The 14,185-nt window shown below is 37.5% G+C and overlaps 1 protein-coding gene across 5 annotated transcripts in view; it reads left to right on the top strand.

Annotated features, from left to right (window-relative positions):
• Nucleotides 1-14,185, top strand: part of LRP2 (LDL receptor related protein 2) — a 118,675-nt gene that overhangs the window by 101,873 nt on the left and 2,617 nt on the right. For 3 of the 5 annotated variants that reach the window (XM_042041133.1, XM_042041132.1, XM_042041129.1), the window contains 12 exons: nucleotides 280-423; nucleotides 1,210-1,375; nucleotides 3,360-3,488; nucleotides 4,132-4,352; nucleotides 4,796-4,972; nucleotides 5,480-5,599; nucleotides 7,510-7,600; nucleotides 8,173-8,240; nucleotides 8,399-8,519; nucleotides 11,096-11,225; nucleotides 13,189-13,308; nucleotides 13,404-13,511. In XM_042041133.1, the coding sequence (XP_041897067.1) occupies nucleotides 280-423; nucleotides 1,210-1,375; nucleotides 3,360-3,488; nucleotides 4,132-4,352; nucleotides 4,796-4,972; nucleotides 5,480-5,599; nucleotides 7,510-7,600; nucleotides 8,173-8,240; nucleotides 8,399-8,519; nucleotides 11,096-11,225; nucleotides 13,189-13,308; nucleotides 13,404-13,511 (1,595 nt within the window). The remainder of the gene's footprint in view (nucleotides 1-279; nucleotides 424-1,209; nucleotides 1,376-3,359; nucleotides 3,489-4,131; nucleotides 4,353-4,795; nucleotides 4,973-5,479; nucleotides 5,600-7,509; nucleotides 7,601-8,172; nucleotides 8,241-8,398; nucleotides 8,520-11,095; nucleotides 11,226-13,188; nucleotides 13,309-13,403; nucleotides 13,512-14,185) is intronic. The other 2 variants (XM_042041131.1, XM_042041130.1) reach the window with 2 other exon arrangements.

The following is a 14,185-nucleotide window of genomic DNA, read 5'->3' as shown; positions in this document are numbered from 1 at the left end:
GCCAACAATGTAATGTTTAAGCATTTTTAAGGAATTATCTCTGCACGAGATCTATGGTGAGAGCAATAATAATATCCTCAGTGGTAAGCATTTAAATTTTTATGAATTTTGCAAAACCATGAAGTTTGAATATCTCTGAAGCTTTAGAAGTGTCTCTACATTCCCTCTGCTTCTTGTACAGATACAACTTGTGAAAATCCCATTTAGTTTAGAAGTGATTTTCATCTGTTTTTTCTAAAATGAGAAAGACATGAAAGTAAATTCATTATTGTTTCCCAGGTAATCCTCCATTGTTACTGCTGCCAGATAATGTGAGGATTCGAAGGTACAATATCTCATCAGAACAATACTCCGACTATATCGATAATCAGGAGCGCATCCAAGCTCTGGATTATGACTGGGACCCTGAAGGGATAGGCCTGAGTGAGTATGCTAGTACTCAACCATGCAATGGTTGGTTAAAAAAGGTGCATTTCTGTATCATAGGTGTTTAATTTACACTGGAAAGCAAAATCAAATTAGATCAACTGGCCAGGTCTCAGTTGAATGTGCCCCTCACCTCTACTCATTCTCCAGTATCAGTGTGGTTTCTTTTAATGCTTTAATTTAGTTTATCTAGATTTTGATCTGGTTTTCCTTTCATTTCAGTGTGAATTTAGCTGTAGAATTGTAGCTCTTTAGGATTATGCTGCAGTAGAGGACTGTTATTAATTAACCCTTTCCTTTTTCTTCTGCCTCTGCCAATTCCCAAACCTGGCACAAGTCTTGCAAGAGCTAATCCTTATACTAAGCAGGAATAGCCAATAGATCCCTGTATTAACTTACATTTTTGCTTCTTCTTCAGGTTCCCTGTTTTTGCCATTTCCACAGGCCACTGTCCTGGGCCATACTTGCGCCTTAGGGTTATAAGTGTCTAAATGACTCTTAAAGTCGTGTGTAAAGGTTTCAGAGCTAAGATCCTCTACTCTTGAAAAATGTGATATATATTTCTTGATAATACAGCTCAAGATCACTTTAGATGTGTATCTTGCCTATGATGGATGACTTTAAAATTTACATACTAACACAATGTAATTTAGTTGAACAGACAACTTTTACCTTATTCACAGATAAATGCAGCTGGTAACTTCACACAATAACGTCAGAAAGATTAGAATTTTCAACAAATATGTAATTAACTCGACATTTGTCGTCTTTTTTTTTTTTAAGGTATTGTGTACTTCAGTATTCTGGGACAGGGTTCTGCGTTTGGAGCCATCAAACGTGCTTATCTCCCCACGTTTGACAGCAGTAGGAACAATCCAACAAAGGAAGTTGACTTGAATCTCAAATACCTAGTTAAGCCCGATGGGTTAGCTGTTGACTGGGTTGGAAGGTAAGTACACTGAAAAGCTAGAAAAATGCTGTACCCTTGAATGTGTCAAGTATTTGATCAGGCTGTGCAAAATCCACTTTTTTCTTCCTTATGAATTGTCTCTGAATATGTCTAGTCTGAAGGTAGTTCAGGACAATGTAGTCATCTGTCCTTGCCCAGACAGCAGGTTAATAGATAAAATGCATGAGGCTGACTGCATCACATATTCTCTGAGGAAGGTGGCATTACTCTGCAACTGGCAGATCAATTGTGCTTCAGTGAAGTGATAGATAATACATTAGCCTTCATGTCAGATGGATTTTTCTTCAATGACTTAGGTAGGCTCCAGGGAACAAGCTTTCTTTGCTGTGGGAAGGAAAGCTCCCCAGTCCAAAATGGAATTTTGTCTTTTATCTTTGCTCATTCCTTGCCAACCCTGTGCTATATGAGCAATTCCAAACCAGAAGTAGCTATGAAGTTTGACGAATAGATGTGTTTTCTCAGAAAATGGTTACATTTTTGTAATTGTATTTCACAGTTTTTCCTCCCTTTTATTGGCTGTGGATTTTTTTAGCCTTAAACATGGTAATTTTTTTTTACTTAATCATAGAAATCATGAGATCACTCCTTATGTTTACTACCTTTGAGAAGAGCTGGGACAAAGCTGGGCCTGACTCTTGGGAGTTTGACTCTGATGTTTATGGTGTCATTTCATTTTGCAATATAACTGTTAAAGGATGTGGTGAACAGACATAGCTGTAATTCATTTAGTATAATGTTGAGAGGAACGTGATGTTTGTAGATGAACACTATGAAACGTAGTCAGAATTCTGTTTGAAGCTGAATGGACAGAGGTTATGGAGATTAGTCAAACTTCTGAATGCTGTTGCCAGATTTTGGATACAAAATCCTGAGAAAAAGTGAAAAAATTTATCTTTTCTTCCAGTAGTTTAGAGATAGAGTCGTTTAGAAATAGGGTCTGGGCTAGCCCTTGGGTTATTTTGCTGTTTGCTTCATGAACTGGAGGCACCTAGAAAACAAAATATCTCTGATGGCAGAAGGGAGTGTCTGAATCTCTAGTCACAAATCCCTATGGTCATGAGAGCAAGCATCAAGGATATATATCATAAGCATTCTGGTGAGGCTTCAGCTTCATCTTGGTGAGCACCTCCAGCACTCCAAACAGAGTGCTGCACTGATTTCAGTACAATGTTGAAATGTATTTTGAAAAACCCCATTTAATTACCTGCACATTATATAAAATGTTACACATGGTTTGAGACACTTAGTCTTGCTGCTCATCTGCTAAATAGGAATTACAGTATTTTTTCACATTCCCAGCCCAATTAGGAGATAATTTATTCAATCAGAAGGCACTGCATAATTAGTGAGCGCATAATAATGAGTCTGTTTATTATCTAAAGCCAAAAAAATAATAAAGGCATGATGAAAAAGAGAAACAAAATCCAAGGAAAACTAGAGTGAGTGCCCTATTTATTAGGACTAAAAGCATTTGCATCTGATGTGGCAACAATTTATTCATTAGTATGTCTGTCAGAAGAAAAAAGTCTAGAGGGGAGCTGTGAACTAATAAGCTGTGTATCTCCAGAGCTGCTGCATAAATTACATGGTAAATCAATTTTTCTTGTAATGAACCTTATCTCCTGGAAAACGTAGTCTTTAAAGATGCTTATTAGCCACCTCTGCTTCTTAAAATTAACAATGAAAGTTTTCAGTAGCCCTTCAATGAAGATTATTTGACAGGGACCAGAGGTAGCTGCAGAAACATTTTTAGAGGAAAAAAACTAGTGAGCCAACAGATCACATTTTCTAAACTTACCTATATTTAGGGTCTGTATATTCTATACAAGTTCAGTAATCAATGCAGGTTCATTATATTCATTTTGTTCAAGTCTGATAGAGAGTTTCTTCTTAATTTTTTTAAATTCCTCTTCCAAGTGTAAACTATTCACTTTTGGAATGTTTTGTGTTTTGTGTAATTCAGACATCTTTACTGGACTGATGCAGGGACTAACCGCATAGAGGTGGCAAAATTAGATGGACGATATAGAAAATGGCTTGTTTTTTCTCAACTGGATCAACCAGCAGCTATTGCTGTCAATCCAAAACGTGGGTGAGTACTGCAGGACTTACCAGAATTATTTCAAATGCTTTTCAAAACCAAAAAACCCCACAGTGGTAATTTTTTCAGGAAAGACTAAGGGAATGTTTTCCGTAACTTCCCTTTACTAACATTGCAAAGTTTGTGAGCATGGGAAAGCATTTTAAGATTAGATTTAATGTGGATGCTTGTGTTGGTGACAAGGCCAGATGGTTCAAATAAAAATCTCTTTTCTACATTATTATGTGCCCACCAAATTTCTCTGTTACTACTGAAACAGGGAAATAGATGGGAATGTCTCTTCACCAGCTCCAAGCAGGACAGTGATAGCCTCTTCCACAGGAAAAAGCAATGTAAATGCACTTGTACATTCAACAGCTGGGCTTGCTGCAACTTGGATTAAATGGTAAATCATCAGATACTGTGATATGTGCTTCCCTCAGTTGGAGTACAGCAGCATGGCTCCCTGAAGTGACCTGGATGCTACAGCTTTACTGTGACTGATGGATGTTCTTTTGATATTTATTTTTTGTGCTTGTTCAATAGGTTGCTGAACAGCTTTTTTTCCCATTACTGACCTTTTCCATGAAACTCCAAAGGATAATCACAGTGACCAAGTTCTGAACCTTATCAATTTCTCATTCTGTCCTTTCAGGCTCATGTATTGGACTGACTGGGGAAGGCAGCCAAAGATTGAATGTGCCTGGATGGATGGACAACAAAGACAAACTCTGGTCTCCGAAGACCTTGGCTGGCCAACTGGTCTTTCTATTGATTATTTGAACAATGATAGGATCTATTGGAGTGATTCTAAAGAAAATATAATTGAATCCATGAGACCTGATGGAACAGATAGAACCATTGTACTACATGGAGGTAAGAACGTATTATGCAATTAATAGTAACCAAGAGGTGTGCTAACAAGCACTTGGGCTTCACAAGTGGGGCTACATTTGGGAGCTTTTCAGACATTAAGTCTTGGTAGTGTTTTCTCCTTTATACAGTGATCAATGGCATACCAGGCTCAGCGATGCCTGTAACTGGACTCCCTGAGCGGAGTTTATGACCCAAATAGGGGACAACGTGGAAAATTGGATTCTTGCTTTTTTACATATACTATTAATCGGTATTAATCAGTGTGGGCACTGTAATATGAAGAGGTCAGGCACCTTACATATTATATGAGGGCATAAATGTATGACTGCATATGTCTTAAAATGAAAGTAATAAATAATATATTTAAGCTGAAGAACAGCAGTTTTGTTACTTCTTCTGGAGATTTGCTTGCTGATAGTCTCTTATTTGGTTCCTTTGAGAAGCAGGCAGTCCATACAGCCTTGATGTCTTTGAAGGCCATTTATATTGGATAGCTAAAGAACGAGGAGAAGTCTGGAAGAAGGATAAATTTGGAAGTGGAGAAAAAGTGAAAGTGCTTACTGTAAATCCGTGGCTTACCCAAGTGTGCATCTATCACCAGCACAGATACAATCAATCAGGTGGGTAATCAGGATCCCAGTGAGCCGTTTCTTGCTAAGAAATCGAAGTTGGTATTGATGTCTTCAAAGAGCTTAGGAACCTTTTGATAATGTGTCTATCAGTAAATGGTAGTATTAGTTTCTGAAGACCTAAAAATGAAATAGAGGCTGACAAGTGTTTTCTGCACACACAGAATGAAATCAACAGTGGAACACCACACACTGGTCTTTTGAGTCTCTAAGTTATGGCCCTGTCCTTTCTCTTTTTCCCCTGCATCATGAGGACAAGCATAATATGTATTTATCCTGGCAAAGTGCTGATCATTTAATACTTCAAGAAGTTTGTTCATGGTGCTATGTGAGCTCTCAGTAGCCATTGTCTCTCCCTTAAGAATATAGAAAAGGCAGAGGGAAGGTTTTGGTATAAATGTGATGTGTTGACAAGATACACCACTGACTATGGAATTGCCCTACCTTACCTCAGAAATACTGCTTCTTAAAATCCTCATCACTTTATCACTTTTTCAGTGCCTAATCCTTGTAAAGATGTCTGCAGCCACCTCTGTTTGCTGAGACCAGGAGGATACACGTGCTCATGTCCTCAAGGGACTCGGTTCCTAGAAGGCAGCAGTACGGAATGTGATGCAGGTAGAATAATTTGTCAAACTGGAAATGAAAGCAACAGAAGCTTTTCTTTAGGAATACAAATGCATTACTGAATTAGAAGTATGGAGGGATAAGCTAACTGATGTAATAGATATTGGTAGACTCAGAACATCTGGCTTTTATTCTCAGTCATCACTGATTTGTGGTCACCTTGTACATTTTCTTTAATCTCTTTGCATGTCATTTGTAAAATGGATATAGGTCTGTCACTCCAACTAGACTAGTGGTCGCACTTTCTGATTTTTGTTTTGAAATTCCAAAATATTTTTTTTCAGAATGTGCTGATTTCAGAACTAAGAATTTCTGACATATTATTGTTAATAATTTTGCTTACAATTCTGTAAAAGCTCTTGCTTAATCAGTATCATAGAAACTTAAACCAAAACTTACAGAACTCAAGAGTGTGGACAGAGAGAACTTCTAGATAATTATCATACTCTGGAAAGCCTTTCAGGCACTAGAATTTCATGCTTGATTGTTGCATTGCAGCAAAACCCTCACAGTGCTTCCAGGAGGACAAATAAAATAGAACTGCTCAGCCTTTACTGAGAAGAACGAAAATACCACTGCAGGATTTCTATTTCTCTCTAGCCAAGAGTCTGCATTCTTAGCTTATAGTGGTGTGGGTGGTAGCTGTAGATGTCCTTGTGCTTGTCCTTGGAATATATCTTTAATGTATTATGATTTTTAACATTATGTCTGGCATCTTTCCTATGGTTAATCTTCTCTGAATTATATTATTTTTGCACTTAAAGGGAAAATGTCATAACTTTTTACACCGCCTTACCTCTAAGTTACATTTTCTTAATAATTATTAGTGATTATTCCTATTGCCACATGGTGTGAGCTGCAGAAAGAGGTGCTAGTAATATGTAATAGTCAGTGAATGTATACAATATTGTTTAAGTTAGGGATCAATCACAGTGTTGATTGCATTTGCCAATTGCTGCTTATTGCTCTGGGGACACTGAATTTGATATTTGCTGAAACTGCTTTACATAAAATTTTTGGGAATTAAGAAAACTGTGTAGTCACTTGTGCAGTGACCAAACATAGCCTTTGTACGTACATTTAGTTTATTTGGCCCTTTGCTCATATTGCAGTTACTGAGAAACGGCCTGTAGAACCTCTGCATTTCCTGTTTCTGTACCCCATTGACTTGAAGGGAGTTTTACCTGTAAGAAACATTGTAGCTACACACTTCCTGTACCTCTGGGTGATTACAATTTTGTGACAAAAGTACTATGATCTGACTCATCTGCGTAAGATGGACTGTCAAAGTCCATCCTCAATCTATAGCCTATAATAATGACTCAGGTCCAGGGCTTTTCCTAGGTTAAGCACACTTTTCTGACAGCATATCCTGAGCTCTTACTGAGGGCTAGTATGATTTTTTTTTCCCACTTGATTCAGCATTCAAATAATGCTCCTCCTGTATGTGCATTTCCATGCATTGCTTTTCTTCATAAGTGAATGCACTCCAGTTTGGCCTTCTCCGTGCAACTTCCTGCTGCTAGAATGGAAGAGTCTGGGCAAAAGAGAGAAGGCATTGCTGCTTTCTGAATGGAGAGGTTTGAAGGGTGGTGTTGGTCTGTATTGCATGAACAAAAGAGAGTGAGCAGACATACAGCTCTTGAGCTGACTATGCCCACACTCTACTAAGTCATTATGTTCTGAGAACAGGTTTTGCTTCAATTAATTTAAGCTGATTTGGCAGAAAAAAATTGACACAAGAGCAACAAGCACATGTGCTATCAAAACCAAAAATTCTGAAAAGTAGCCTGTGAGTTTGCATATGCAAGATCTATAGAGACAAAGAAAATGCGTTATTGGTATTATTTAGTTTGTTGAGGATGTCTTGATAATGTCTATATGGCTTTTGAATTTTGCAGCTATTGAATCCCCTCCCACAATGCCACCAGCTTGCAGGTGCATGAATGGAGGAACATGCTATATAGATGAAAGCAGTCTTCCCAAATGCAAGTAAGTCAGTATGTTTTTAGGGTAATTCTGGCTCAGACTGTGCTGATTTAGTCTCACGAAACAATTAAACTCTTTGAAATCTGTTGGAAACACTACAGAAGGTGTCATACATCTGCAGTAGCATTTTTACAACAACTACGGAAAAACACATGCATAAAAATATCAGCAAATAAGTAATGTAAATGCATCAGTCTGGGGAAAAAAAACCCCAAACAAGCACCAAAACCAAAAACCCAGAAAGGCAAACCTCTGAAGAGTCTAATAAAATGCTATACCCAAAAATTGTAACAATGGAAAAGTAACTCTCAATAAATGTTGCTTGGAACAGCCAACAGGTGTCACCAATGCTCCACTGAAAACAGACCTTCTGACTCAGCAATTTTGATTTTCACTTTTAATTCTCTGAATATAGCAGACACACTATATTTACATACAGTCAGTGAAATATATAATTACTGTTCATGGAGTTAAAATTCATGGGTTTTAGGTAAACACTGCAGAATATAATAATACAGCTGAGATCCTAAACTTCCTAAAAGCCGTTCAGTGAGCTGTCCTTCTTACATTTACAGATGTTCTTATGGATACACTGGGAATTATTGTGAAATAGGATTGTCAAAAGGAGTCCCTCCTGGAACAAGTAAGCTTCAAGTATATATTGCACTTGACATTTGAGCTAAAGAACATGTAATACCTCACCATGACACCTGTTCAGGGTCAGGCTTCTAATTCTCTGGGCTCTTTTTTGCACTGAACTATGCTTGCTTGAACGTTTTCTTATTCTTCTGTCTTTGGCAGCAGCAGTAGCAGTGTTGCTGACAGTCATACTAATCATAATAATTGGAGTGTTAGTGGTTGGAGGCTTTTTTAACTACAGACGAACAGGCTCCCTTCTACCAGCGCTTCCCAAGCTACCAAGGTATGTTTTGAAGGCTTTCAGAGCGGGAATGTAATGAACTGCAAATGCATAATTGTTTCTAAATATTTCTGGAAAATCAATTTTTTTTTTTTGTTGTGTGCCCGTTCTGGTGGAATATGGAAAGTGAAGTGTTGCAGCAGCTCCAGTGAATTTTTCATTCCAAGCAATACCATGGCTGATCATTATTGTGTAGCAAAGGATGATTGTAAAACCCTTTGACATTCTAAATTAGCTTTTAAATAATGAGCAATATAGAAGACTGTTTACCAGATCTGAAGCTGCATATTCAGTTCAAAAAGATACAAAAGATCATAGTTAAATGTTTTAGTTTTTTATAAAACTTTGACATGAGATGATTTGAAGAGATCTTTTAACATGGAAAGGCTGAGCTCATCTGCAATGCTGTATTCATCTGCTAATAAATATGGCATGTATGTAGTGAACTCCTGGTTCCAATGCTGGAGACAATGACTACACTGCTGACAGTCATACTGTCCAGTGAAAACCAGCTTTGTGGAATGTCATCAAAAATATTTGATGTCTTAAATCAAGGGAAGATGAAGAAAATATATTTGAAATTATTTAAATTAATTTTTTAAAAAGGATATCAGAATATGATGCTTTGAATTTTTTTTAGCTTTAAGCAAATTATGTGTTTTAAAAGGCATAAAGGCACATCTTCATAGTCCTTGCACCAGTTTCCCAGTAATGGCTCTTAAATCAATGTAATTAAATCACTGTAATCAGTAATGTGGATGAAGCTATAACTGCTTCCTCACTGGAGGATTACACTGAGCTAATGACACTGAGTGAGCCCAGATGAAGACCACCAAGATGATTAGAGGGATGGAGCAACTCTCCTGCATAGAAAGGCTGAGAGAATTGGGTTTGTTCAGCCTGGAAAAGAGAAGGTTTAGGGGTGACCTAATGGCGGTTTTCCAGTAGGTGAAGGGAGTCTACAAGGAAGATGGGGAGAGACTTTTTACAAGGGCACATAATGGCAGAACAGGGGGAGAACAGATTCAAACTGAAAGAGAGTAAGTTTAGATTAGATATTAAGAATTAATACTTTGTGAGTCTGGTGAGACAGTAGAACAGGTTGCCCAGCAAAATCGTGGATGCCCCATCCTGGCATTGTTCAAGGCTGGGTTGGAAGGAGCTCTGAGCAACCTGGTCACCTGGAAGGTGTCCTTGCCAATGGCAGGGAGGTTGAAACTAGATGATCTTAAGGTCCCTTCCAGCCCAAACCATTCTATGATGCTATGATTCTAATCCCATTTATTCATGAGTTGATGTAGTCAAATTGGGGCAAAATATTTTTGCAGGTAAATTCTGAAGGACAGAGAGATTTTAAGAGATCTCCAAGCTACTCACTGAAATTCCATGTTTCCTGCTTTTTTGAATGGAAACTTTCTGCATTGTCAGATAGTGAATAAGCTGCAATTTTAATGTATTGACTTGATCTTTACTGTTCAACAATGCTTCCCACATAAATTATGAGACTATGTGAAAAGGAGATGTCAGTTTTTTGTCTGTGAGGCTTGATTTTCATTTATTTCTGCCATGAATATGTCTTAGTGCTGTCATTGCTCAGTCCCTCTTTAAACAGTGAACTCATACCTTTGCAGTGGAGTTATCTCAAGCTATAGCTTAGCTTTTGCCTGTAATATGGGACTTGTCCATGTACAGGAATCATAACTAAGATTTACCTTTTTAAAATTGAATCAGGTGGTGCCTACAGGGCCGACTGGTAATGTGTGTACACAACGCACCAGCCATAGGAAAGAATTCCAGCACAAGCCAGCTCCAGTGAGGACATACAAATGGCAGTGCTTCTGCCTTCCTTCACGTTAGGCAAATTTGACAAAATGAAACCAGAGGTTAACTGTGGAGCATTTTGGAGTTAGATGCTTTGGGGGCGGGGGGACGTGGGAGTTACATGCTCGGATTTCTGTGTGGGAATGTCCTGTATTTGGTTACTGATTTCTATCTTTCACTCCTCTTATTATTTTGAGCCCAACAGTGTGCTTTCAGACCATTTCCAATATTTTTCATGAATATCTAGTGTGCACTTGTGGTTGTCATAAATCTATACACAGATTGAACATTTGCTTGTATGAAACAGTGTCTTGTAGGTATCTTCATGATTTGCATGCATAAATCTTCAGTATAGGTGTTGGTGGAATTATATTGTCAATTTCAGATGTGTGTTTTAAAAATCAGTTTCAATGAATTTGAAAAAATGAGTGGATTCATGCATTTGTCTTTAAATCAACACTGAAGAGTGGTCAAAATGCAGATAAATTTTGGGGAATTGTAATTCACTGAAATAATTTGACATCATCATGAGCACACAAAGGTAGTTGAGATGATTCTGAATGGGCTAACTTAGGTTAAAAAACTTGCTGAACTAATAAAGAAATACAACTTCTGGTGCCCTCACTAGCTTGCGAAAATTCAAAGTGATAATTATGCTTAGAAGAACAAGTGAAAAAACCTGTATTATAAACTCTCTGTATAATCTCTTCTACTTTATTTTTCTTTTTGTTTGTTTGTTTGTTTGGGGTTTTTTGTAGTTTAAGCAGTCTTGTAAAATCTAGTGAAAATGGCAATGGAGTAACTTTCCGATCTGGAGCAGATGTGACTATGGACATAGGAGTCTCCGGCTTTGGAGGAGATTCTGCTATAGACAGAGCAATGCAAATGGTAAGACTTGGTTCTCAAACAATTTTTAAAATTGTGTTCTTTTAATGTAATTGTTAGCTGATAGAAGGGAGCCTTTTATCTACAAAATTATAGTGAGATGATAAATGTGTTCTAGAAAAAGAAGTGAACAATGATTGATAGTTTCCTGAAATAGCTTTTTGTAATTTGAAGGTAAGGACAAATATGGGATGTTCTTTAAAATAATGTGACTTTTTACAAGATTTATATAGTAGAAATTAAGTCAATTACCCCCTTTCCTCTTTCAGCATATTCATGAAATATAAAGGGAATGAGTTGACAAATAACAGCATTGTAACAGGGAATTTTTTTAGGACCTTTGTGTTCCATAGAACAATTTAAAATGTGTGGTATGTTAGAGAATTCAGAGGTAAAACTCAAGCCTAACCACAGGATTCACTATTTTGTGCAACACAGTATAGATTTGACAATTTCTTAATTTATCTTAAAAAGTCATGTTTTAATAGTTATGGGGACATCATAAAGCTAACTCTACTTCATCCGTGTTTTGTTATGCACATCTGAGAAATAGCAGATCCCTGTGTTTTCTATACTATATAGATGTTCCATGGGAAATATATTCCCGTTTACCCCAAGAAGTACAATGTACAAATTATTTTTACTTGTAGGAAGCAGATCATGGGTATGTTTGAATAGTAAGCACTTGCTGCCCAGTATAAAGTGGAAACTCCCTAAACTGATGGTGAATGGATATGAAATGAAACAGCTAGAGAAGATAAGCTCCTAATATAAATAAATGGCCTTTGCCTAGATGAAGAAACACAGTCTTTGTTAAAACTAGGCAGCTTGTGTAACAAAACACCCATATGAACATTTCGGTAAATACTGGGAAAATAGCTTTAGGCTTGTATATTACCCCAAATCTTTTTCATGCACAAAGAACTTGACCGTACTTGGCATTTTCTGGCCTAACACTGACATGCTGAGGTTCAAGCAATGCAGTTTATACATTGCGAATAGCAGACCTGGATCCAGGCTATTTTTACTTACGTGGTGTTAGTTTTCCCTATGTTTTCAGAGTATAAACAAAAAATAGTTATATTCACTTGGAAAGAATTCAAAGGGTTTGGAGTACAGCAGTGAAGAACTGTGGGATGTGCCTCCTAAAATTTTAACATCATATATGCATGAGTAGATGTTAGAGGGATATTTTTCAATGGGGCTATTCTTAGTCAAGCTAGTTTGAGGGAGCTGACAAGAGTTTCCTGTGTTATAAAAAGCTGTGTTCTGGTAGCACAGAGCATGAATCCATGTGGTATGGAGTGGTTTGTGAAAATGAGGCAGGTTTAAGGAACTAGCTGCTGTACTATTCCTGTGCTATTCCCTGCTAGTTCTGTGATGAGGCTGTGTCAGAGAGAAGGACAAGTGAGTCTGGGTGGGGTTTTGTTTTCATTATCCTTCTACCTGATGTAACTCATCTCACATAAGTAAGGGGACATACTGCACTTCCTACTTTGTCTCAAAAAACATAGCAATCTCCTTGCTGGGACAAAATGAGTGAATCCCATTCTTCTATGTATCAGCTACTGCTTATTAAGTTGTATGTCATTTTGAGGTCTCTAAATTAAAATATTTATTTGGAGATTATTCTTCCTTTGATATCTCTTGCCTGTTGAAGATATGATTTGTGAAAGTTGTCTTTCCTCATCATAAAATACTTTGGATCAAGTATTGAAATGTGTGTGAGGGTTTTTGTCCTGCTAGGAAATGGGGTAATATTGGAACAATCAGTAGTCCAGGCTGCTAAGTCAGGGAGTAAAAGTAAACTGATGTTAAGATTTTAACATACACTAGGTTTTGTCTAAGCCTGTGTGAAAGTAAACGTGTTGTTCCCCAAGATGAAGAGTTTGACTACATGTAATTCCTAGGAGTATGGAGGTGTTTATTGCACTACAATTATTGTTGGTTTTTTTTTCCTCCATAGAATGAAAACTTTGCAGTGGAGTCAGGGAAACAGCCAATCACATTTGAAAACCCAATGTATACAACCAGAGATGGTGGAACCAGCACAGCTGGTGCAGTTACAGTTGTTCGGCCAACACTTGTAAGATAAATTTAAGCTTGACTTTCACCTTTCGTTTTCCCTTTTGACCACCTTTTCTTGTTTGAAGAATGTTGATTTTCTTTCTTCTCCTACAGGTAGCAGCAGCTGGCAGTGAGGAAAATGAAAATTTTGAAAATCCTGTGTATTCCTCTGGCATATCTACTAGCCCAAAGGAAACCCCTCAGAGTACAGATGTACCTCAGGTAGGAAACAGAAATGCTCTAAGGCTGCTTGTTTTCTGCTCCAGATCAGAAAAATGGAATTGTTAGGGAAGCTGCAGTACAGTTTCAATTCTCTTTAAATAATGCCATGGACTTGGCACATCACCTGCATCAAGTCCAGCTAACTGGACCATATTTACAAGATTTACTGTAGCCAGTCAGCAACAGTTTGATAAGAGAAAAGCAGCACAAGCACGGAGTTACTTAAGGTACACAATAAGGATCTATTTGCATTAAACCCCCTCTTCTTCCTGGCCCACCTAGTTATTTTGAAGTGAACAGAGAGTTTCTTTTCACTGGTTGTTGTACTTCATTTTGAGGGCAGGTATACTAATCTGAAAATTGTCATGTAACTGCTGTAAATTATCACTGCTCCCCAGCAGAAATTATTATAACTAAGGCTTTGCTTCAGACTTTTAACAATTATTTGTAAACCCTTAATGAATTATACCTTGATAGAAGCAGCAGAGTGTGGGGGGTTTTTTAGTTTGCTTTCCCCCCTATGAAATAGGAGAAGAAAACACAAGAAACACAAGAAGTTTTGTTTAAAACAGTGAAAGCCCAGGGGGTTGTGATATGAAAGATTGAAATAAGACGTTTAGTCAGTGTACTGTCCTGACTTTTTCCTCATTTATTTGTAATTTTATCCATATTTA

Source organism: Corvus kubaryi, unplaced genomic scaffold (genome assembly GCF_017639235.1).
Source record: "Corvus kubaryi isolate FWS band 111438036 unplaced genomic scaffold, C.kubaryi_AGA036_p1.0 37396, whole genome shotgun sequence".
NCBI lineage: Eukaryota > Metazoa > Chordata > Aves > Passeriformes > Corvidae > Corvus > Corvus kubaryi.
Note: the sequence above shows the minus strand (reverse complement) of the source record. Positions and strands in the feature narration are given on the sequence as shown.